This window comes from Eptesicus fuscus, chromosome 1 (assembly GCF_027574615.1).
Source record: "Eptesicus fuscus isolate TK198812 chromosome 1, DD_ASM_mEF_20220401, whole genome shotgun sequence".
NCBI classification, from domain to species: Eukaryota; Metazoa; Chordata; class Mammalia; order Chiroptera; family Vespertilionidae; genus Eptesicus; species Eptesicus fuscus.
The window spans coordinates 4,990,534-5,015,824 of NC_072473.1; the positions used below are offsets into that span (position 1 = coordinate 4,990,534).

The window sequence follows — 25,291 nt, forward strand, 5'->3', positions numbered from 1 at the left end:
ACAGGCAGCGCTGTGTGTCTGGCCCTGGCCCACAGTTTGCAAACCTCTTTCGTTGAACCCCTTGGTAGGCAACGAGTTTGGGGGGAATTCCACGCCTGGTTGCGAGGCAGTCCATCGCCTCTTCCAGCACCTTCCTCAGTGCCCAGTTAATCTGGTTCATTTCCTTTCCCCCAGGAGGCAGGACCCAGTAGTCAAGATTTGTGGTCTGTTCCCTGACTGGTTTGGCTCAGTGGATAGAGCGTTGGCCTGCAGGTTCGATTCTGATCAAGGGCCCATGCTAGGGTTGCAGGCTCGATCCCCAGTAGGGGGCCTGCAGGAGGCGGCCAATCAATGATTCTCTCTCATCACTGATGTTTCTCTCTCTTTCCCTCTCCCTTCCTCTCTGAAATCAATAAAATTATATTTTTAAAAAAATATTTGTGCTCTGGAGCTCTCCTCAATGCTTCAGGACCAGCCAGAGCTTCGGAGCTGACGCCCTCGGCCAGGGGTCAGCCCCTGCCTCCCAGCACCCTCCTGCTTCCCCTCCACCCCCGTTCCCCCCACCCTCAGCAACTCCCTTGCTCCGCCCCTTCCCACGTTGCTCCTCCCCACCACCCCCGCTGCACCAACCGGATCCAGCCACTGAGCTATCCCCGCCCACCACGCCCCGCCCCTCCAGCTCCGCCTCCCGTAGCTCCGCCCCCCGCAGCTACCCGGCCGGCTCATCCGTCCGCCGGCTGCGCGCTTTCCCGCTCCCGCTGCAGGCTCTGGTGCCCCCGCCGCCTCCGTCTCCGCCGCGCACCCGTCGAGCCGCAAGATGACCAACATCGTGCTGTTCAGCGGCAGCTCTCACCAGGACCTGTCCCAGCGGGTGGCCGACCGGCTGGGCCTGGAGCTGGGCAAGGTGGTCACCAAGAAGTTCAGCAACCAGGAGACCAGGTGGGGACGCGTGGGGCCGGGGAGGGCGCCGGGCGCACGGCTGCGGGGCCGGGCCGGGCGCTCCCCCTTCCGGGGCGGGCCGGTCACGACGCGGCCTCCGCGCCACCGCCGCGGCGCCCCGGAAAGCCGAGGGCGGCCCCAGCCCGGAAGGGCGACGTGGGGGGGGGGGGGGGCGGTCACAGCGTCTCGGGGCGCGGTGGGCACCGCCGGCGGTAGCCGCCCAGGTGCAGGGCACGCGGGGAGGGCCGCCCTGGCTGCGATCGCCGGGGTTGCGTGGCCCCTGCCGGGCTCATCCCGAACCCCGCGTGCTCGGGAAGGGTCCGCCCACGCCCCCGCCCCCGCCGGGGCTGCGCGCTGGATTCACCTGCGGCGGTTTCCGACGCCACTTCCCCGCCCGGCCCCGGAAGGTCGGAGCCCACGGGCCGGGAGCAGCGTGGTGAAAACCGCCAGATGACTTTGGGGCGCAAACGTTTAGGTTAACCAGCAGGTGTGGCTGCGCAGAGGTTTTTCCAAAGCGTGGGAACTCTGGGGGCGCACGTGCTGGGTTGCCCTGCGCTGCCTCTAATTTTTTTCTGCCTCCGCGATGATGGACTCGCAGCTCCTTCGCGGTTCTGAGACTCTGCCGTGTCCAGCCACCAGGCCGCGGCTGGAGTGGAAGCGCCGGCCACGTCTCCGGTCCACCAGAAGCGCTCGCCCCTGCGCCGCGCGCGGCCAGGCGGGAGCCCTCACCTCAGGGGCCCGGCCAGGGGCTCCTTTTCCCACCTGCCTGAGTCCTCAGAGCTCCCTGATCAAGTTCAAGTTGGTCTCATTCCCCCCCGCCCCCTCCCTTTAAATGTGTAGCGCTGCACACGGTTACTGATCATTTCTTATCTTTGGCCAAGACCCACTTCAGCATTTTCAACAAGCGCTGGAACAGTTGGTGCCAGCTGCAAAACAAAACAAAACAAAACAAAACAAAACAAAACAAAACAACCTCTATCCGCACTTCCCGCTGTTTCAAAAATTAACTTGATTATAGACCTCAATGTAAAACCTAGAACTAAACATTTCTAGATGAGAACATGGGGGGCGATCTTGATGATCTTGGTTAGGCAACACATTTCTTAGATACTGAGGTGGTGAGTGAATGCATACGGGGAAGGTGGTGGTGGCAGTTTTTTTAGGATAGTTGAGTCTTCTTCCTGGTGGACAATTGTAATCCCACGGCCCTGGTGATAAGTGAACAAACATTTGTGACTGAGGAGCAGGTGGTATTAATGCTGGGAGTCCTCTGGCTAAAGAATTTGTCTTTGCAGATTTTTAAAAAAATATATTTTTATGCATTTCAGAGAGTGAAACATCAGTGATGAGAGAGAATTATTGATCGGCTGCCTCCTGCACACCCCACACCGGGGATCGGGCAACCCCGGGTATGTGCCCTGATGTGGAATTGAACGCTCAACCACTGAGCCACACTGGCTGGGCGTGTCTTTGCAGATTTAATAAAGAGGACCAGGAGGATGTCGGGAACTCGGGGAAAGATAGCCAGTCCTATTTAAGTTTCAGTAGCCTTAGAGCAGGAGAAGAATGGGATCATGGTTTTTGTTCAGGAGGTGATGTCATATCAGTAAAGGAGAAATTTCTGGGTGAGGTGCACTTTGAAACACTGCGCTGCTGTAAAAAAAAAAAAAAAAAGAAAAAGAACTCTTATCATTCGCAACAGCATGGAGGGACCTGGAGAGCATTATGCTAAGCAAAATAAGCCAGTCGGAGAAAGACAAATATCACATGATCTCACTCATTTGTGGAATATAATGAACAACATAAACTGATGAACAGAAATAGATCCAGAGACAGAGAAGCATCAAACAGACCATCAAACCTCAGAGGGAAGGCAGGGGGGGGGGGCGGGTAAGCGATCAACCAAAGGGAATGTGTCGTTCTTACGTGTTACCTCAGTGCAGCCGACTGCGTGGTTAATCTAGATCTGAAGTCCATGGTGAAGTCAGGGTTGGATTTCTGTTGGTGGAACTTCCTCAGACATTGATGTATTCAAGCGGACTCGATGTCATTTGCTTTTGAGTATTTGTATAGCTACCCCTTGATCATTAGAAGTCACGAGGTCTCAAAAACCACGCTACCGTGAAGTCTTGGAATTGCTTATCTAGTTACATTTTGTTTTTAATATCTGGACTCTAAAGGTTAACTTCTTGACTTTTCTCTCCGTGAACTGTGGAGGTCCAGAGGTTGATGTATCCCAAAGTCCTCTCCTCCCAGGCGCTGTGCTAGTGACCCAGTTTTCACTGTGCGCCCCTAAGACCAGATGCAAGGGCAACAGGAAGAGAGAACTGATTCATTTCCTCTAAGAGGCCCCTTCCTCAATCTCTCACTGAGCCCGGACCAGAAAGCCTGCTCGCTGTCTCTTCGTCATTCCCCATTTTCCTCTTCTTTTCTTATATTTTTATTGGTTTCGGAGAGGAAGGGAGAAGGAGAGAGAGAGAGAGAGAGAAACATCAATGATGAGAGAGAATCATGGATCGGCTGCCTCCTGCACGCCCCCCACTGGGGATCAAGCCCGCAACCCGGGCATGTGCCCTTGACTGGAATCGAACCCAGGACCCTTCAGTCCGCAGGCCGACGCTCTATCCACTGAGCAAACCGGCCAGGGCCCATTCCCCATTTTTCAAACACCACCGAATTGGACACAGAGCCTCCTGATTTTACATCGTCATCTCTGAGTCACTCACATAGAGGGAGATTCTGTCCCAGCTCGACCATAGGCCATGATGATGTCCTGGGACAGCACTGATGATGTGTCTGAGCGGCTGTTGTAGCATTTCCTCCTGGAAGTTCACCTGCCCACAGAGTCGTTAGCTGTGTTGTATGACCCAAAGTTCTGGCTGTCTCTCTTTCTTTTTTAAATATATTTTATTGATATTTTACAGAGATGAAGGGAGAGGGATAGAGAGTTAGAAACATCGAAACATCGATGGGAGAGAAACATCGATCAGCCGCCTCTTTGCACACCTACTGGGGATGTGCCCGCAACCAAGGTACATGCCCTTGACCGGAATCGAACCTGGGACCCTTCAGTCCCCAGGCCGACGCTCTATCCACTGAGCCAAACCGGTTAAGGCAAGGGGAGTCTTCTTGATGGGAAAGTGTTAAAGGGTCTGAGGCCATCTGTTAACTTGCACATCCATTCATTGTTGACTCAGATAAACGCATGCACCTTCTTATTTCAGGGTCAGTAAAGATCCTTTATCTGAAGAGCAAATGGATGCTGCCTTCTGCCCACCGTTTTTAAGCGTCCTAGAATAGCCCTGGCCAGTGTGGCTCAATTGGTTGGGCATCATCCCTTGCACTGAAAGGTTGCCGGTTCGATTCCCGGTCAGGGCACTTGCCCGGGTGCGGGAGGCAGCCGATAGATGTTTTGCTCTCACAACGATGTTTCTCTCTCTCTAAATAAATCAATAAAAGAATATATTTTTTTAAAAAGTCCTAGAATAAAGATTAGTCGTGATCATCTTTATGAGTAGACGCAGGAATAGCTTGGGGAAAAACGTTGCCATGGTAATAGTATTCTCTGTCCTGCCCTGAACTAGTCATACGGGGATTGAAGTTCTGAGGAGAAATAGGCCGAAGGCAGCATCAAAGTATCTTTCTTTTTTTTTTTTTAATATATTTTATTGATATTTTACAGAGAGGAAGGGAGAGGGAGAGAGAGCTAGAAACATCAATGGGAGAGAAACATCGATCAGCTGCCTCCTGCACACCCCCTACTGGGGATGTGCCCGCAACCAAGGCACGTGCCCTTGACAGGAATCGAACCTGGGACCCTCCAGTCCACAGGCTGACGCTCTATCCACTGAGCCAAACCGGCCAGGGCAACAAAGGATCTTCCTGACCCCACTTCAGCCTTCACATCGTTCTTAGATATTAGCCCCTCATCCGATGTCTCATCTTCTCCCGTACAGTGGGCTTCCTTTTCATTTCGTTGATTGTCTCTCTTGCTGGGCAGAGCTTTTTGTTTTGCGGGAGTCCCGTTTGTTCCTTTTCTCCTTAGTTTCCTCTGCCCTGGGAGATGTCTCTGTAAACACGTTGCTACGAGAGACGTCTGAGATTTTGCTGCCTCTGGTTTCTTCCAGGATGTTTATGGTTTCCCAACTTACATGGGCCCTTGTGATTCCATTGATCAACTAGAACAATCCAGAACAGGCTCCCTATTTGAGGTCAGCTGATGAGTACCTTAATTCCATCTGCCACCTGGCTTCCCCGTTGCCTGGTAAACTTATCGATACACAGGTCCAGGGTAGTAAGAGCAAGATGTCTTTAGGGGGTCGTTGCCCTGCCTCCCTCATCATTCTCAGCCCATGGGCTAGATCGCTGGCCCACGAGCGATGTAATAATGTGACTTCCAAATTGACTTCGTCCCACAGTTGATGTGAGGTCCACAAGGAACTCCATGGAGCTCCTTTGTACCCGAGATCGGAGGGAGCACATAGAATTCTGCTGTCCCTCTCACCCTGAGGTTGGCATTGCGCCGTCTCCATCCATAGCTGAGCACATGCGAGAATATGACCCCCTAGTTCCCAAATTCATTTGCAGATCATGTCAACTCGGAAAACTTCATTTTTTGTCTTCTGATCTACTTGACGTTGGAGAGAAGCTTCTGTTGATTCCGGTAGTCTTAACTAGATGGTCTCCCCAAAATCACTTGTTTAAAAAAAATACATAAATAGCCCGGCCGGCATGGCTCAGTTGGTTGAGCATTGACCCACGAACCAGGAGGTCTCAGTTGGATTCCTGGTCAGGGCACCTGCCCAAGTTGCAGGCTTGATCTCCAGTAGGGGGCGTGCAGGAGGCAGCCGATCCCATGATTCTCTCTCATCACTGATGTTTCTCTCTCTCTCCTCTCTCTGAAATCAATAAAAATGTATTAAAAAAAAGAATTGAAATTGGTTGCCTCTGGGCTGTTTGTTATAAGGCTTACAGAGTGATCTGAATTTTTAAAGCAACGTGCATATGTATATTTTTAAAAAAGCATAAATACTACAGTAAATATGACACTTTCTGTTGAAGCAGACCTGCAGCCTGCTTGACGAAGTGGGTCTCGGAAGGGTTGCAGCTTGAGTTGGAAGGAAGGCGATCTGAATTGGGGGTGGGGGGAGTTGCCACAGCAGGTGCGGGTGCGGGTGGCTGCTGTTGCGCGGGGGGGTGGGGGGGTACTGGGAGTATTTCTCAGTGTCTCTGTGTGCTGGGTGCAGTCCGCTTTCTCGGCTCAGGATGAGAGGCGGTGGGAGAGCAAATGCAACATTCATGTTCTGCTCCAGTTGGTGCTGATACATCAGCCACCGGAAGAGATTTGCCTTTGGAAAGCCAACATTGTAGCAGCTCTGAGGCGGGCCCAGGCCTCTCCCAGGCCCTCGGCAGCCCTCTGGTGAGAATCAGTGATTCTCACCATTGATGTTTCTCTCTTTCCCTCTCCCTTCATCTCTGAAATCAATAAGATAGATACCGTATTTTCCGGCGTATAAGACGACTTTTTAACCCAGGAAAATCTTCTATATGCCCAGTCGTCTTATACACCGGAAAATACGGTATATATATTTTAAAAAGATGCTACTGGATGGTGCTGGTCAGCAAAACAAGGAAGTACGCCAAGAAAGAGTACAGAAAGTGGGAAACGGGGTGGCTGGGGGTGGAGGGAATCCCCGGGGGGGGGGGGGGGGGCAGCTGCGCACTGGCCGGAAGGGCCCAGGTCAGACAGCCTGGGCGAGGTGAGCAGGGAGATGAAGTGGATACTGCTGTTATGTTAGTCAAGTGTTTAGACTGGAATTTGTAGTGAGTGCTTAGAACACTTAGCAGATGAAAAGATAGGATCATTTCCTCCAGGGCAAACAAACCCCGCAAAATGCTGCATAAAAGGGAAAAACTATAAACTTGGCTTTAAGTTAACTAGACGGGCTCAGCTCTGAGCAGCATTGACACGGTTGCATGGAGCGCTCGTGTTTGGTTAGAATGTTGACCTATGTTGGGATGAAGGCCGGAGGAGGTCGGGAGGTTGCATAGGAAGCGGGTGATGGGACAGGGAGGAAATAGAGTTAAATCCTCATCTTCACAGCGAAGAGTCAACAGGTGATGCCTAGATAAGAAATCAAGATGAAGCCGTACAAACATTAGCTCGAGGCTCGAAGATAAATATCAAAAAACCATGTTAAGAGTTGAAATGGGCCCTAGCTGGTTTGGCTCAGTGGCTAGAGTGTCAGCCTGCGGACTGGAGTGTCCTAGGTTCAATTCCGGTCAGGGCACATGCCCGGGTTGCAGGCTCGATCCCCAGTAGGGGGCAGGCAGGAGGCAGCGATCCATGATTCTCTCTCATCATGGATGTTTCTCTCCCTTCCTCTCTGAAATCAATAAAAATGTATTTAAAAAAGAAAAGAATTGAAATTGGTTGCCTCTGGGCTGTTTGTTATAAGGCTTACAGAGTGATCTGAATTTTTAAAGCAATGTGCACATGTAACTTTAATAAACATAAATAATTAAATATAATATTTAGCAGAAAAGAGCTAACATAAGCAATAGCAAGATTGAGACCAATTTCTAAGGAGCATATAAGATTCCCCTCATATGGGAAAACGGCCTGCTTGCAAGGCCGGCCGCTGGGAACTTAGCTTTACCCAGGGTTCCCTCCTCTCCCTCATGGGAGGGGCTCACTGTCTAACAGCATGCTGGATGCTGGTGCCCGCGAGTCTGGTATGTGCCAGGCAGAAGGTAACTACGTCACCAGCCCCCCCAACAAACCCCCCAGGCACTGAGTCTCTAATGAGCTTCCTTGGTAGACAGCCAGCACCTCACAGCTCATTGTCACAGCTCATTGCTGGGGGAATTGAGCGCGACCTGTGTGATCCCCTGGGGACAACTCTTGGAAGCTCCCACCTGGATCCGCCCGGGCGCCTTTCCCCTTGGCTCACGGTGCTCTGTGCCCTCTCGCTGTGATAAATCTTAGCCCTGAGAACAGCTGTCTGTGGTCCTGGCCAGTCATCAAATATGCTTTAGAATTTATATTATACACTGAGTGGCCAGATTAGTATGATCTCTGAACGCATAATAATCTGGCCACTCAGTGTCTATCCTATAGAATAAAAGGCTAATATGCAAACTGTCCCCTCGACCAGGAGTTCGACCAGCAGGCAGGCTGGCCAACCACCCATGTCCCCTCCCTCTGGCCAGGCTGGCCCATGCACGAATTCATGCACTGGGCCTCTAATATAGATATACACACACTGAGTGGCCAGATGATTATGCGTTCAGAGATCATAATAATCTGGCCACTCAGTGTATATTTCTATTGATTTCACAGAGCAAGGGAGAGGGAGAAAGACATAGAAACATCAATGATGGGAGAGAATCACTGATCAGCTGCCTCCTGCATGCCCCCTGCTGGGCATGAAGCCCCGCAACCCAGGCATGTGCCCTGGACTGGAATTGAATCTGAGACCCTTCTGTCTGCAGGCGGACGCTCTATCCACTGAGCCACACCGGCCAGGGCAGATACGCTTGCGTACTAACAGACGGCGTTTTTCTCCTAGCGTGGAGATCGGTGAAAGCGTGAGAGGGGAAGATGTGTACATCATCCAGAGCGGCTGCGGGGAGATCAACGACAACCTGATGGAGCTCCTCATCATGATCAACGCCTGCAAGATCGCGTCGTCCTCCCGGGTGACCGCCGTGATCCCGTGCTTCCCCTACGCCCGCCAGGATAAGAAGGACCGGGTACGAGGGCGGCGCCCCATCGGCCGAACCCGCTCTGGGTTAATGCTGACATTTTCTTTTCCCTCACGTTGCCTTTGAACAGTGGTCGGCAAACTGCGGCTCGCGAGCCACATGCGGCTCTTTGGCCCCTTGAGTGTGGCTCTTCCACAAAACACCACGGCCTGGGCGAGTCTTATTTGGAAGAAGTGGCGTTAGAAGAAGTTGAAGTTTAAAAAATGTGGCTCTCCAAAGAAATTTCAATCGTTGTCCTGTTGAGATTTGGCTCTGTTGACTAATGAGTTTGCCGACCACCGCCTTAGAATATCTAGAAAATGTTTGCCTTCTATTTTAATGATCGAGTACACATGCTTTTTCACCTTGGCTTTGGCACAGTCTGCCTTTGACCCAGCCATCGTGTTACTAGTTAGAGATAGGGAAAGCGATAAAGCATATTTTTGCCGGTATTAAGATACCATTACAGGCCGATAGCAGTGATTTTCAACCTTTTTCGTCTCACAGAACGCATAAACTAACTACTAAAATGCAGCGCCACCCCCAAAAAACATATATTTTGCTCATCTGACAAAAAATAGGCATGCTTTTGATTCATTCCCACGGGCGGCTATTGTTGCGAAGGCTGCATGGTCTCTGTGGTAACTACTTACTCTGGTGATATCTCAGACAGAGACAGACAATGAGAAATGATTGGCGTGGCTGGATTCCAATAAAACATACTTATGGGCACTGAAATGTGAATTTCATGTAACTGTCATATGCCATGAAATGTTCTTCTGATCTTTTCCCCCAGCTATTTAGTCATGTAAAAACCATGCTTACTAGTAGCTCACAAGGAATACCAACACAAGTGGCTGGCCGGATATGGCCCGCGGGCCATAGTTTGGGGACCCCCGGATTAGAGCATCCATTGGTTGTGTGTGTGCCTGTCACATCATCAGTTAGCTTTAGCTCAGGGCAACCGGAACATATGCTGCTGTGAAGCATATGACCTCCCACTTATTATTTATGGAGTTTCTTTTTTTAAAAAAAATACTTTTATTAATTTCCGAGAGGAAGGGAGAGGGGAGAGAGAGAGAAACATCGATGAAAGAGAAACATCAACATTGATCGGCTGCCTCCTGCATGCCCCACACTGGGGATCGAGCCTGAAACCTGGGCATGTGCCCTGACTGGGAATCGAACCGTGACCTCCTGGTTCATAGGTTGACGCTCAATCATGGAGCCACGCGGGCTGGGCTATGGAGCTTCTTTTATTCTAGACTTTTAAAAATATATGTATTTTTATTGATTTCAGAGATGAAGGGAGGAGAGAGAGATAGAAACATCAATGATGGCCCTAGCTGGTTTGGGTCAGTGGATAGAGCATCAGCCTGTGGACTGAAGGGTCCCAGGTTCGATTCTGGTCAAGGGCACATACCTAGGTTGTGGGCTTGATCCCCAGTGGGGGACGTGCAGGAGGCAGTCAATCATTGATTCTCTCTCATCATTGATGTTTCTATCTCTCTCTTCCCTCTCCCTTCCTCTCTGAAATCAATAAAGATATATTAAAAAAAGAAAAAAAAGAAACATCAATGATTCACTGCCTCCTTCACGCCCCCTACTGGGGATCGAGCCTGCAACCCGGGCATGTGCCCTGACAGGGAATTGAACCCAGGACTCTTCAATGCACAGGCCGATGCTCTACCCACTGAGCCAAACCTGCTAGGGCTATTGTAGACTTGATTTGCAAGTTTTATGTGCATTTTTAGTTGCTAAATTTCAGTTTATTCTGTCCCATCAGTGTAGTCTGTTGTTTTAGCTCCTCCTCCCATCTGTGCTTCCACGGGATGGTCTAGACCAGTGGTCGGCAAACTCATTAGTCAACAGAGCCAAATACCAACAGGACAACGATTGACATTTCTTTGGAGAGCCAAATTGTTTAAACTTCAACTTCTTCTAACACCACTTCTTCAACATAGACTCGCCCAGGCCGTGGTATTTTGTGGAAGAGCCACACTCAGTGGGCCAAAGAGCCGCGGTTTGCCGACCACTGGTTTAGCACTGCATCCTTGCCAGTGGCATAACGGAACTAATATTCTGCTGCTGGTCTCTTCCGTGTGGCAAGAGGTTTAGGAAACGTATTCTGTAATGTGTCATCTGCTCCTCCTTTCCCTTCTAGTAGCTTTTGGATTTGGGGCTGAAATATTTGGTAATTGTATCTTCTTCAATGGTTCCTTCTATCAGTGCCGGGCCCTTTCCACCGATTGGTAACCGAACAAACGTCTTCTTTCACTGATCAAAATATTGAGACTCCCACATTCTTTGTTTGCAAGTATCCAGTTTGCCACTGTCCCCAAGGTCGCATTTCCAAGCCTCGTTTCTCTGTGCGTTCATAATGCGGTCTTTGTTGCATAGCGAAGCGGGCATCGCCTGGTCTCCCGCCTCAGGGGCGGGGATGCGCTCCTGGCCTCGGGCTTGTCATGGCCAGCAGCGGCCCTTGCGCTATGCTGACAAAAGGAGCCCCACAGCCCGGCCGGCGTGGCTCAGGGGTGGAGCATCGGCCCATGAAGCAAGAGGTCGCCGGTTCGATTCCTGGCCAGGGCACATGCCCAGGTTGCAGGCTCGATCCCCAGTAGGGGGTGTGCAGGAGGCAGCCGATCTGATTCTCTGTCATCGTTGATGTTTCCATCTCTCTTCCTCTCCCTTCCTCTCTGGAATCAATTACACTGAGTGGCCAGATTATTATGATCTCTGAATGCATATAATCTGGCCACTCAGTATATATGTATATGTATGTATATATATATATATATATATATATATATATATATATGTATGTGTGTATATATTAGAGGCCCAGTGCATGAATTCGTGCATGGGTGGGGTCCGGCCAGCCTGGCCAGGGGGAGGGGACATGGGCGGTTGGCCGGCCTGCCTGCTGGTCAAACTCCTGGTCGAGGGGACAATTTGCATATTAGCCTTTTATTATATAGGATATACACTGAGTGGCCAGATTATTATGCGTTCAGAGATCATCATAATCTGGCCACTCAGTGTATTTTTAAAGAGAAAAGAAAAAAAAAAAAAGAGCCCCACAGAATCCTGCAGACCCTGGGGGTTCTGCGGGACTGCGTCTGACTTGCGCTTTATCCTTTTCCCCCCATTGTGGGGCATATATGTGGGTTTGCTATTTGGAGCCATTGTACCCATTTTTTCCCCCTCCCTTCACCCTTTCTTCATCACTGTGCTGTTCTTGTGTTTCCTGTTAGAGGAACCGGTAGAAAAGAAGGCATCATAGAGGGCTGTACGAATTGCCTGTTGCGGCCATTATCAATTGCCCCAAACTGGGTGGACTGAAACAACAAGTATAGCCCGGCCGGTGTGGCTCAGTGGTTGAGCGTCGACCTATGAGCCAGGAGGTTAAGGTTCCATTCCGGGTCAGGGCACATGCCCAGGTTGTGGGCTCGATCCCCAGTAGGGGGTATGCAGGAGGCAGTTGATCAATGATTCTCATCATTAATGTTTCTCTCCTTCTCCCTCTCACTTCCTCTCTGATATCAATAAAAATATATTTTTAAAAAAGCACACACAAACATACAAAAACCCCAGACGTATGTTCTCTCCCACTCACGAGGGCAGAAATAAAAAATCAAGGTGGGGCCGTGCTCCGTCCAGCCTCTTTAAGGGCCCGAGTGACAGCATCCCCGCCCTGCGGGGTAACTGCCCTGTCTCAGAACCCTTCATCCATCCCATCTGCAAAGTCCTCTTTCCAAATAAGGCAGCGGCTCCCCAGGTTGCGGGGATTGGGGCCCGATGTCTTTGGGGCATGTTGGGGGAAGTCCCCGGTGTGTTAATAAGTGGACATTCTAAGGCAGTTCAGGCTTTGAGGTAGTGTCAGTATTACACCATTTGTCATCGTAGCCAGGACACTTGAGAGCTTGGAGGGAGCTCTAGGATTAATTGTCCCAGGACACAAGCATCCACCCCGCCTGTCCCGGGGGATTCTGACCCACGGCCACCCTTCTGTGGGCCTCTAGCTCTGGGACTGACCTTGGAGCTGGCCAAGACGTACAGATTGTTCTGGCACCGTTACTGTCATGTCTGTGTGGTCAGTGTGACTCATCCTATATGATAAAGAGCTAATATGCTAATTAGACCAGACAGCGGACCTACCAGTGGGTGGGGGGCGGGGCCAGGAGGCAGCCGGGGCCATCGCCCTCTGTGGCGCGAATTGGGGATGGGGTGAGGTGGGGGGGGGGGGGTGGGGGGGGGGAGGTGGGAACTCCACGATCAATCACCCTACTGAGGGTGGTGGCAGCCAGGGCTGGGAGGGCCGAGCCCCTTGCACAAATTTGGGAGGCAGTTTCATTCTATCACCAAAGTGGTCAAAAGGGCAATTCTTAATTTTGTCTGTCATTTGAGGTTTTTATTTATTTTAATTTAATAAATTTTATTGATTTCAGAGAGGAAGGAAGAGAGAGAGAGAGAGAGAGAGAGAGAGAGAGAGAGAGAGAGACATCACTGATGAGAGAGAATCATTGATCGGCTGCCTCCTGCACGCCCCACACTGGGATGGAGCCCGCAACCCAGGCATGTGTCCTGGCTCATAGGTTGATGCTCAACCACTGAGCCACGCCGGCCGGGAGCTTTTTATTTTTTAACTGAAAGAACTGAGGACCGTTGTCCTGACAGGAATTTCTGCAAGCTTGCCTATTTTTCAAGGATGTCAAATTTCTTCAGCAGGTTGGCATCTGCTACGTTGAATAAGATCTGAATAGCCGGAGAGTCTTTTCTTGTGGTTGGGCTGGCCCACAGAACATTTGGCCCTTATCCATTTTTCATAGGGTAGGCGAGTGTTTTATTTTTGATGACTGTACTTGGACTCTGCCTCTGGTGAAATGTCAGAGTCATTTTTCTTTTTATTGGCTGTAAAGTCGGTGAACGTGTAAGTCGTTTTTCCTGCGAGATCCAGTTGGGTATTAGGCCAGATTATGAAAAGCAGCACAAAAGCCAAATCCAGCAGCGAGGTCACGTGGTGTGGATCTCAGAAGTAACAAATGCGTGATGCCACTGGGCGAGATGAACGGAGGAGTCCTTTTGCCGCTTATAAATGACAGGAAGCGCCCCAAATGGACTAGTGTTGCGGGTCAGATTCTGTTATAATGAAGTCCCAGTGATCAGTTGACCCTCTTAAATATCCCGAGATTTTGTTCAACAATAGCTTTCACAGTCAGTGAGGCTAATGATGAAGCCTTGGAAGCGTGGTGTTATAGAGCGTCTACTATGAAGTATTTATCAAAGGTACACATCGTATGCGAGGTACAGAGCTATGTGCTGTAGGTAATGTAAAAACCTCTAAAACCGATTCTTTGTCCTTGGGGACCGCATAGACAGGGAACTCTGACATCCGTATACATAACATCTTCTCATGTCAGTCTTTCAGCAGGCGGTCCTAAATGCTGGGGACCAGCTGCGTAGCTAGTGCCCTGTTCCTTTATTTGTTTATTTTTTAGAAAGGATATATTGATTAATTTGTGTGTGTGTGTGTGTGTGTGTGTGTGTGTGTGTGTGTTAATCCTCACCTGAGTATATTTTTCCATTGATTTTTTAGAGAGAGAGTGGAAGGGTGGGGAGGAGAGACAGAGAAAGAGAAACATTGATGTGAGAGACACATGGATTGGTTGGTTGCCTCCCATACTCGCCCTGACCAGGGCCGGAGATTGAGCCTGCAACTAAGGTACATGCCCTTGACTGGAATCGAACCCAGGACCCTTCAGTCTGCAGGCCGGCACTCTATCTACTGAGCCAAACCAGCTAGGGCTGCCCTGTCCCTTTAGAAGGAACAGATCATTTCTTTCCGGCGTCCTCAGCGCCTTAGAGGAGATTTGAACCAGATCTGGAGATCAAACACATTGGCTCAGCAGAGACGGGGTGGAGTGGAGGGGTGGCAGGTGTGTGGGTGTAGATAGCACTGAAGTGGCCTCCAGAGAGGGAGAGCAGGCCGCGGGCACAGTGCAGGGGGCACCCACGTGGCAGAGGCACGTCTGTGGAGGACGTGAGAGGCAGACTGACCATGGGACACAACAGGGGTGTAAACAGTGAAGACTTGAATGATAATACGTAGTTAGTTGAAAACGTTGAAAAACTTTTAAAAATGACAAAAATATTTTCCCATAATCTCACTATCTAGAAGCATCCTCTGTTAATATTTTGACGCATATTCTCCAATTTGTGTGTAAAGAGAATTGTGTGTGTATATATATTTGTATATATGTTTATATTATTCTAAAGCAATGTTTCTTTTTCTAAAAAAAGAATGGTGTATTAGAGAAAATACAAATTATCTGTTAACATTGTGATGTAATTCCTATCTGTGTGTTTTTGCATGAACATACGCTGTGTGTGTGTGTGTGTGTGTGTGTGTGTGTGTATTTAACAGGGATCATTGATTTTTTTTTTTACTCTTGTGAATGAAGTCTTTTTCAGCTTTATTGAAATATAAATGCCATATAACTGTGTAAGTTTGAATGAAATTATTTAAGCTTATGTTTTCTTCTTTGTGGCTGGTAATAGGAATACTGTTGCTTACAGCAAAATGCTGTACTTTTTTTCTAGGTCTAATCACGTCTGTTTAGTCTCTTGGATTTTTTTTTTTTTTATGTGGACAGAGTGATTGTCCACAGGTTATGACATGGCCCCTGAAGCTCTGGAGAAGTCAGGTCATTTTAAGAAGGAGACACAGTCCGTGAACCACAATGCAGCTGCTCCTCTAAATGTTACATGATTAATCACCTTGAGGGGTTCTGCCTTCTGCCTGTTTTTTGTTTCATCTGTGACATTGAACATGAGCTCCCAGCTGCGGAACATAAACTTCGTTAGGTTAGGAGCTGGCTTTGGCCTTCAGGGCTGTGCAGGGAGGAGCCCTGCCTCCCTCGCCGGCCCGCATTGGCGCTGTCCCCTGGGCCACTGCCTGTGACCACATTGGACTTCGTTCAGTTCCTGGATGTGACCTGTGAGCCTGGGTGATGTCCCACAGGCCGCTCTTCCTGGAACACTGGTCTGCCTGCCTCCGCCAGCCTTAAAAGCGGCTTCCTCAGAGGGCCTCTGACAGCCAGTCTCCTTAAACTTGAGGTCCTTCATGCTGGTGTCTCTCTGGGTACCTATTCTACACACTTGTCGCGATTTGAATTATTCAATTTATGCTACCGCACTGAACAGTTTAATCATTGGCTTCTTTGACATTTAAAAAATATTTTTATTGATTTCAGAGAGGAAGGGAGGGGGAGAGAGAGAGAGAGAGAGAGAGAGAGAGAGAGAGAAACATCAATGATGAGAGAGAATCATTGATCGGCTGCCTCCTGCACACCCCGCCCTGGGGATCGAGCCAACAGCCCGGGCATGTGCCCTGACCAGGAATTGAACCATGACCTCCCCGTTCACAGGTCGACCTTCAACCACTGAGCCACGCCGGCCGGGTGACATGTGTTCTCTATACCCAGTGTCAAGCACATTGTTTCTCAACAGTATATGTAAATAGTAAATCTTTGGTGAACTGAATGGGGTGAATGTTTTTTGTTGTTATAACATGTAGTTTTCCGCATTATTATTAACGAAATAATTTCATAGTTGAAACCGGTTGTTGATTTTCTTTATTACCATGTTATACATCAGCTGTGAGTGAGCTTCCTCATGTAAGCCTCAAGGGAGGAATCTTTTCCTGTGATAACATCCATGTGTTTATGTTTTAGAGTCGCGCTCCGATTTCTGCGAAACTTGTGGCCAATATGCTGTCGGTCGCTGGCGCAGACCACATCATCACCATGGACCTGCACGCCTCTCAGATCCAGGTTCTGGCATTTTCTTTCTTGCCCTTGGTCGTGATGGGGGGGCTTAATGCAAGTGCTTAAATCCTACCTGTTAAGGGAAATCATTTCTGAAGGAGCTAACGTGACTCGTGTTTGAGTTGGTCTGTGGCGACTCTCTTGCTTTTCATCTGGACCAAATTGGAAATAGAATTTCATGCTGCTATTGCTGTCTCCAGCACCCCCGTGTCTCCAGTCTGTTCTGGAGGAGTGGGCATGTCCTTCCTGGGAGCAAATGCTCTCATTCCATCTCAACGTTGGGAAAAATCATGAGAATGGCAGAGTCGTAATGTGTGTCTGTTAACCTCTTCATAACTTAGTTCCGTCAGCTAGCAAGGCGGCCCACTTGTCCTGGGCCTGCTCTGTCATCGAACGAATGTGAAGTATGTTTAGCTTCATCAGAAGGAACTGAAGAAGCAACAAACCTCCCCCACTGCTCTGCACCTGTCCTGTATTCCTGAGAATATAGGCGCTCAGAAGGTGATAGAAGTGTCCCCACAGGGAACAGATGGGACTGAAATATGCTCCTGGAACATAAGTGTCTTTTGATTTAATTCTGTTAAAATGAAGAAAAGGGAGGTCTGTTGATAAGGCTTCCTTTAAATGAAAAATTTAAGCTTTAACCCTAGCCGGTGTGGCTCAGTGGATAGAGCGTCGGCCTGCAGACTGAAGGGTCCCAGGGTCAATTCCGGTCAAGGGCACATGCCAGGGTTGCGGGCTCGATCCCCAGTAGGGGGCGTGCGGGAGGCAGCCAATCCCTGATTCTCTCTCATCGTGGATGTTTCTCTCTCTCTCTCCCCCCACCCTTCCTCTCTGAAATCAATAATGAATATATTTTTAAAAATTCAAGTTCTATGTAACGAAGATCATCTTTTCAAAAGGCACGCCCCTGACGCTCCCTTCTCCCGCAGGGGTTCTTTGACATCCCTGTGGATAACTTGTATGCGGAGCCCGCGGTCCTGCAGTGGATTCGGGAGAACATCGCGGATTGGCGGAACTGTATCATCGTGTCCCCGGATGCGGGCGGAGCCAAAAGGTAGGCATGGGCCACAGCAGGCAGGTGTCTGCATTTGCTGATGGCTTCTCCCCGCTCCTGTGCCTCAGATAAGGAAGCGTATTCAAAGTGACTGAATACTTTATTTTGCAAATGAGCAAGTACGGAGCAACAGGCTTCGCCTCCGGAGCAGAGAGCTGTCCTCTTTGTCAACATTTCATCACTCGTGAGAGAAAAGAAATTCATACACTTGTATTTGTTTTTAGCAAAGAGTATGTCTTGAGTTTTTAATAAGGTTTTTTTTTTTTTCTGATTATAAAAGCAATAGCCTTGCCCTAGCTGGTTTGGCTCAGTGGATAGAGCATTGGCCTGCGGACTGAAAGGTCCCGGGTTCGATTCTGGTCAAGGGCACGTGCCTGGGTTGCAGGCTTGATCCTCAGTGTGGGGAGCGCAGGAAGCAGCCAATTATTCTCTCATCATTGATGTTTCTGTCTCTCCCTTTCCCTCTCCCTTCCTCTCTGAAATCAATAAAAATCTACATATATAAAAGCCTAAGCGACCAGCCAACTAGCTGACTAGCCGGTAGCTATGATGCGCACTGACCACCAGGGGGCAGACGCTCAATGCAGGAGCGGAAACCACTGGCATGGAAACATGGAACAGACTGATGAATCTCAGAGGGAAGGGGGAGGGCGGGAAGAGATTAACCAAAGATCTTATATGCATACTAGAGGCCTGGTGCATCCATGTCCCAGTGGGGTCCCTCGGCCTGGCCTGTGCCCTTTTGCAATCTGGGACCCCTCGGGGGATGTCGGAGAGCCAGTTTAGGCCCAATCCCCACAGGCCAGGCTGAGGGACCCCACAGGCTTCTAATATATTAATAAAAGCAATAGCCTAATTGGAAAATAAGACTTTTAATTAACAACACGATTGACTAAGCTGATCCTTCCTACTACAAACACTTGGAAATGGTAGCCAAAACAGAATAAAACCTTAAAGAAGCAATAGGTGTTCATGGAACACCAAGAAAGAAAGGGATGCCCTGGCCAGTGTTGTTCAGTGGTTGAGCATTGTCCCATGCTCCAAGAGGTTGCTGGTTCGATTCCCCATCAGGGCACATGCTAAGTTGCAGGCTCAATCCCCCAGTAGGGGGCGTGTAGGAGGCAGCCGATCAATGATCCTCTGTCATGCATGTTTCTCCCTTTCCCTCTCCCTTCCCCTCTCTCTCAAAATCAATAAAAACATATTTTTTAAAAAAAGAAAGACGGGGGGCTATGTGGGGCCAAGAAAGAAATGCTGAAAGCTGTGCTCTGGTGGCCTGGGAGGCCACGTGTCAGATCCAGGAAGAGGGTGGCGGCTCGGGTGTTGGCACCCACATGGAAGCTTCCAGAGAGAAGGGGGCAGAAAGGGTGACCTCTCCCCTGCAGCCTGCAGGAAGGCCAGGCTTAATGTACCAGGGCCTTTGAATGGGGGGAGACATCAAACCGGAGGCCTGGGCCACAGGTGGGTGTACAATGAGATACCCCTCTCCCCATGGTGCGGGAACCCCCACGCTGAGAAAATTCCCATTGAAATGGGTCCCAGACTGCAAAGCCACCGCAGAGCGACAATCCCACTAAACACTCCCGGCTGAAGTCGCCCTCAGCGCGCCTGCCAGTCCAGGTCACGCCGGGCAGCAGCCAGCCAGGCCTGGGGGTGCCAGGACAGCTGCCTGCTGTCAGGCGAGGAAGTGGGCCAGAAGCTGCCATGGCCCTGATAGCATCAGGGTGCGGGAGCACTGAGTGACATCAGGAGACGGCGCGGAACAGAAGATCTACAGAAGATCTGGAAGGCTCTGCAGACTCCGGCAATGAAGGAGCAGTCGGTACAGGGGGTGCGCCTGCCTGCCAGGGCCAGGAGCTCAAGGTGACCTTGGAGGACTGCAGCTGCTTCCTGGGAAGGGAGAAAAAGTGGAGTGGAGTTTTACCGCCCAGGCAGGTGCCTCCATCAGGAAGGGGGAGGGAAGAGAGACCTCCGGCCCTAGCTGGTGTGGCTCCATGGAGAGAGCGTCAGCCCTCGGACTGAAGAGTCGCGGGTTCGATTCCGATCAAGGGCACGCACGTGGGTTGCGGGCTTGATCCCAGGTCTGGGTCGGGGCACGTGCAGGAGGCAACCAATCGACATGTCTCTCTCACATCCCTGTTTCTCTCCCTCCCCCGCCCCTTCCACTCTCTTTAAAAATCAATGGGAAGATATCCTAGAAGAGGCCGCTGTCCACGCCCGGTGGGAAAGCAGGGGAGATAATTGTGCCGGGGGAGACCGTGACCACCGAGCTTTGGGGCATGTTTATTTATTTTTAAAATTTTTTATTGATTTTTTTACAGAGAGGAAGGGAGAGGGATAGAGAGTTAGAAACATCGATGAGAGAGAAACATCGATCAGCTGCCTCCTGCACACCCCCTGCTGGGGATGTGCCCACAACCCAGGTACATGCCCTTGACCGGAATCGAACCTGGGACCCTTGAGTCTGCAGGCCGATGCTCTATCCACTGAGCCAAACCGGCTAGGGCGGGGCACGTTTAAAATGCAAATGCCTGTCCTTCATTTGCCTCTCTCGTCCACCTGCCGCCCGACTGGGCCCCTAGGATTGAAGCTCCAAGCTTCCGAGGAGCGCCCAGAAAGTGCAGGTCCCAACTCCTGGGAGAGCCCCTTTGTGCCCTACGTGTCACTGCTGCTTAGTGACAGCGCAGCTGGGGATGCGTCCCCGGCAGCAGCAGGAGGTGGCCATGGAAGGCGATCACACATGCGTCAAAGGCAGAAGCAGAAAGTCAGCTGGCACAGACCCCAGCCGGGCAGCGACAGGGCGGGAGCAGCCCCGGGTCAGCCCCGCACAGGGTGCCATGCTCACAAACGCGCCCCCAGCCAGGCCCTCCAGGTGCAAGACACGGTGTGCTGTCTGGTTACGAAGACGGGAATGGGAGCGACACTGGGGAGTGATCTCCAGTGGAATGGTTTGCAGTGTACTTGGAACTGACTTCAGGCACCCAGCGCAATCTGTGTTCAATATGGCAAGCCCCCGGGCCTGATGCAAGGTTAGAGGGGAATAAGTGGGCCAAGGGGCACATGTTACATGAGATGAAACTGTTATTAATAATAACACCTTTCTTGCCCTGGCTGGTTTGGCTCAGTGGATAGAGCGTCGGCCTGTGGACTGAAGGGTCCCGGGTTCGATTCCGGTCAAGGGCATATGCCTGGGTTGCGGGCTCTGTCCCCAGTAGGGGGCGTGCAGGAGGCAGCCGATCAATGATTCTCTCTCATCGTGGATGTTTCTATCTCTCTCTCCCTTTCTCCCTCTCTCCCTTCCTCTCTGAAATCAATAAAAATATATTTAAAAAAATAATAACACCTTTCTTGAGAGATAATTCCCATACCTACAGTTTGCCCATTTAAAGTTCACAGTTTAGCCCAACCTGTGTGGCTCAGCGGTTGAGCATCTACCCAGGAACCAAGAGTTCACCGGTTCGATTCCCGGTCAGGGCGTGTGCCGTGTTGCGGGCTCGATCCCCAGTGGGGGCCGTGCAATAGGCAGCCTCTAGATGATGTTCCTCTCTCAGTGTTTCTCTCTCTCTCTCCCTCTCCCTTCCTCTCTAAAAAACATTAAAAATAAAGTGCACAGTTTAGTGGTTTTCAGTATATTCACAGATTTGTGCATCGTCATTGCTATCTACTTCCAGAACATTTCCATCACCCCCAAAGGAAACGCCATGCCCATTAGCAGTCACTCCCCATTCCCTCTCCCTGTAGCCTGGCAACCACTCATCTACTTCCTGCCTATGGAATGGACTCTCTGGCAGGCAGGCAGGTGAGCGGTTAGGAGCCAGCAGTCCCGGGTTGCAAGAGGGATGTCCAACTGCCGGTTTAGGCCTGATCCCTGTAAACTGGCAGCAGGACATCCTTCGAGGGGTCCCAGATTGGAGAGGGTGCAGGCTGGGCTGAGGAACACCGCCCCCCCCCCCCCCCCCCGTGCACGAATTTCATGCACCGGGCCACTAGTTTCATATAAATGGGATCATACAATATGTGGCTTTTGTGTCTCATAATTCTTTTTTTTTTTTAACAAAAGAAAAATTACATTGGCAGCTGGTAAGCCAAAAGAATAATAGAGTCCAGAAACCTTTGTGCCCTGTTCCCTTCTTTAGAGACCTGTATTCTTTCCCATGTCAGAATGACATTAATCTCCCTTTTTATTTCACACAAATGGTAACGTTGCTGTACAGACTCCTTCACTGTGCTTTTATTAAGACTTCATTTGCTCCGTTGTTTTTTTGCCGCTGAGTAATATCCCATCGTGTGTATATGTTATGATTCCTTCAACCAGTTCCTAGGTATTTGTGCTGTCATGTGTTGCTTAACAACGGGAATATGTTCTGAGAAATGCGTCATTAGGCGATTCCGTTGTTGTGTGAACATCACAGAGTGTACTTGCACAAACCTAGATGGTATAGCTTGCTACACACCTAGGCTACATGATGTAACCTGTGGCTCCTAGGCTATAAGCCTGTACAGCATGTCACTATACTTGAATGCTGTAGGCAATTGTAACACAATGGTAAGAAAAGGCACAGTAGAAATACAGCATGAAAGATACAAATGGTGCAGCTGTATGGGGCACTTCCCATGATGCAGCTTGCAGGACCGGAAGCTGCTCTGGGGGGCTCAGTGAGTGAGGGTTAGTGCATGAGAAGGCCTAGGACAACACTGTACATTGCTGTAGTCCACTGTACAGTTAAATATATATTTAAACTGTCTTCCATCATAAATTAATCTTAGCTTACTGTAATTTTTTATAAACTTTAAAATTCCTTTTAACTTCTTGACTCTTTTGTAATAACACTTAGCTTGAAACAAACACATTGTACAAAAATATAGGGTGTCCCAAAGAATGTATACACACACTTTGAATAATTATAAAGGCAGTGTTTATTAAAAATACATTTCATTGTCAAAATTGAGCTACCCACTGTTAAAGTTTGTATACATTTTTGAGGGACATCCTCCTTATTCTATAGGCTTTTACTATTAAAAAAAATTTTTTTTACTAAACTTTCTTGTTAGAAATTAAGACACACCCACATTATTAGCCTAGGCCTGCACAGGGTCTGGATCATCAATATCACTGTCTTCCACTCCACATCTTTTTTAAATATATTTTTTTTATTGCATTCAGAGAGGAAGGGAGAGGGAGAGAGAGAAAAATCAATGATGAGAGAGAATCATGGATCAGCTGCCTCCTGCACACCCCACCCTGGGGATAGAGCCCACAACCCGGGCATGTGCCCTGACTGGGAATTGAACCATGACCTCCTGGGTTATAGGTTGATGCTCAACCACTGAGCCACACCGGCCAGGCCCACCTCCACATCCTTTTTTTTTTTAACAGCCCTAAAGCCATCCTCTTTTAAAAAAATATTTTTTTTTATTGATTTTAGAGAGGAAGGGAGAGGGATAGAGAGAGAGAAACATCCATGATGAGAGAGAATCATTGATCGGCTACCTCCTGCACGCCCCCTACTGGGGATTGAGCCTGCAACCCGGACATGTGCCCTGACCAGAATCGAACCTGGGACTCTTCAGTCCACAGGCTGATGCTCTGTCCATTGAGCCACACCGGCCAGGGCACCACCTCCACATCTTGTCCCACTGGAAGAGCTTCATCTCCTGTGACAACAAGGCCTTCTGGAACCTGCCTGAGGCGCTGTATGTGCGTGAGCCTTCCTCTCTGTCAGTGAAAACCTTTGCTCCTTGGGCTGCTGTGGATAAGGTCAAGCGCCCGAAAAAGGGCATGTTTATTTTCCACGAAGGTCTGTTCCTACCTGTTACCTATTGTTCTCTTGGCTGGAGGCCTTTAGTTTGGATTGTAAGGAGTGCGGCCCAGGGAGAGGTCACGCCTTTGTTCCTTGTGTGCTTGGTTTGGGGGGGGGGGGGGGGGAGGGGGGGGAGGGAGGGGAAGGGGGGCTGATATTTCCCCAAGTTTTTCATTTCTCCCCTTTGTGTATTTTTATTCTCTGCAGGACTTTTAAAGCATTCTTATGTAGTCCTATCTATCTCTTCTTCAATTATGGCTCCTGGGTTTCTGAAGGATTCGCCCTCTAGCAACATTTTTCTTCTCCCATGATCTTGTTTATTTTAAGGTTTTTTTTTAATTTTTATTTTTTATTGAATTTACTAGAGGCCCAGTGCACGAAATTCGTGCACGGAGGGGGGGTTGTCCCTTAGCCCAGCCTGTACCCTCTCCAATCTGGGACCCCCCAAGGGATGTCCGACTGCCCGTTTAGGCCCGATCCCTAGGATCGGGCCTAAACGGGCAGTCGGGCATCCCTCTCACAATCCAGGACTGCTGGCTCCCAGCTGCTTGCCTGCCTGCCTTCCTGATTGCCCCTAACCGCTTCTGCCTGCCTCTCACAATCCAGGACCGCTGGCTCCCAACTGCTTGCCTGCCTGCCTTCCTGATTGCCCCTAATCGCTTCTGCCTGCCAGCCTGATCACCCCCTAACCACTCTGCTTCCAGCCTGTTTGCCCCCAAATTCCCTCCTCTGCTGGCCTGGTCACCCCTAACTGCCCTCTCCTGCAGGGTTGATCACCTCCAACTGCCCTCCCTTGCAGGCTTGGTCCCTCTCAACTGCCCTCCCTTGCAGGCCAGGTGCCTTCCAACTGCCCTCTCCTGCTGGCCATCTTGTGGTGGCCATCTTGTGTCCACATGGGGGCAGGATCTTTGACCACATGGGGGCAGCTATATTGTGTGTTGCAGTGATGATCAATCTGCAGATTACTCTTTTATTAGATAGGATAGAGGCCTGGTACAGGGGTGGGGGCCAGCTGGTTTGCCCTGAAGGGTGTCTCAGATCAGGGTGGGGTACCCTGGGGGCGTGGGGTGGCCTGAGCGAGGGGCCTGTGGTGGTTTGCAGGCCGGCCACGCCCCCTGGCAACGCAAGCAGAGGCCCTGGTATCTGGAATTTATTTTCCTTCTACAATTGAAACTTCGTAGCCTGGAGCAGAGCCAAGCCTGGGGATCCCTCCGAGGCCCTAAGCCATTTGTGTTGGGGTTATAATTGAAACTTTGTTGCCTTAAGTGGGTGGGCCCGGCCAGGGTGTGTGGAAAGCTTTGCTTCCCCTGTTGCCGGCAGCAACCCTGGCCTGCTCTCTCAAGCTCCATTCTGCCGCCATTTGTTTGAATTTGTTTACCTTCTATAATTTAAACTTTGTAGCTTGAGTGGAGGCTTAGGCCTGGAAATGGCAGGCGGAAAGCTTGGCCTCCTCTGTTACCTAGGGAACCTTGCTCTCTGTGGCTGTAGCCATCTTGGTTTGGGTTAATTTGCATACTTGCTCTGATTGGATGGTGGGCGTGGCTTGTGGGCGTGGCTTGTGGGTGTGTCGGAGGTATGGTCAATTTGCATATTTGTCTATTATTAGATTAGATTGGGGTGACGGTTAATAAAATTATATATGTTTCAGGTGTACAGTTCTACAATCCTTCATCTGTGTATTGTATTGTGTTCACCACCCCAAGTCATTCTTTTCTTTTTTAATGGTCCAATTTTCTTTGACCTGAAAATTGTTTTTAGAATAAAGAGTGAAATAAGAATCCAACTCTCTTTTTTCCCCTCAGCCATCTAGTTGTTCTAAAACTACTGATTAAATAATCCAACTCGCCCTAATTGACATGAAACACCGTCTTTTATGGAAAGTCCCCGTCAACTCCTGCTTTGAAAAGGGCAGAATCAGCCCTAGCCAGTTTGGCTCAGTGGGT

At 49.9% G+C, this 25,291-nt stretch overlaps 1 protein-coding gene across 1 annotated transcript in view; it reads left to right on the forward strand.

Annotated features, from left to right (window-relative positions):
• The first annotated feature begins 694 nt into the window (after positions 1-694).
• The window catches only part of PRPS2 (phosphoribosyl pyrophosphate synthetase 2), a 34,593-nt gene continuing 9,996 nt past the window's right edge, over positions 695-25,291 (forward strand). The window contains exons 1-4 of the mRNA XM_008156581.3: positions 695-918; positions 8,490-8,673; positions 16,398-16,496; positions 17,423-17,547. Of these exons, the coding sequence (XP_008154803.1) occupies positions 797-918; positions 8,490-8,673; positions 16,398-16,496; positions 17,423-17,547 (530 nt within the window). The 5' untranslated portion in view covers positions 695-796. The remainder of the gene's footprint in view (positions 919-8,489; positions 8,674-16,397; positions 16,497-17,422; positions 17,548-25,291) is intronic.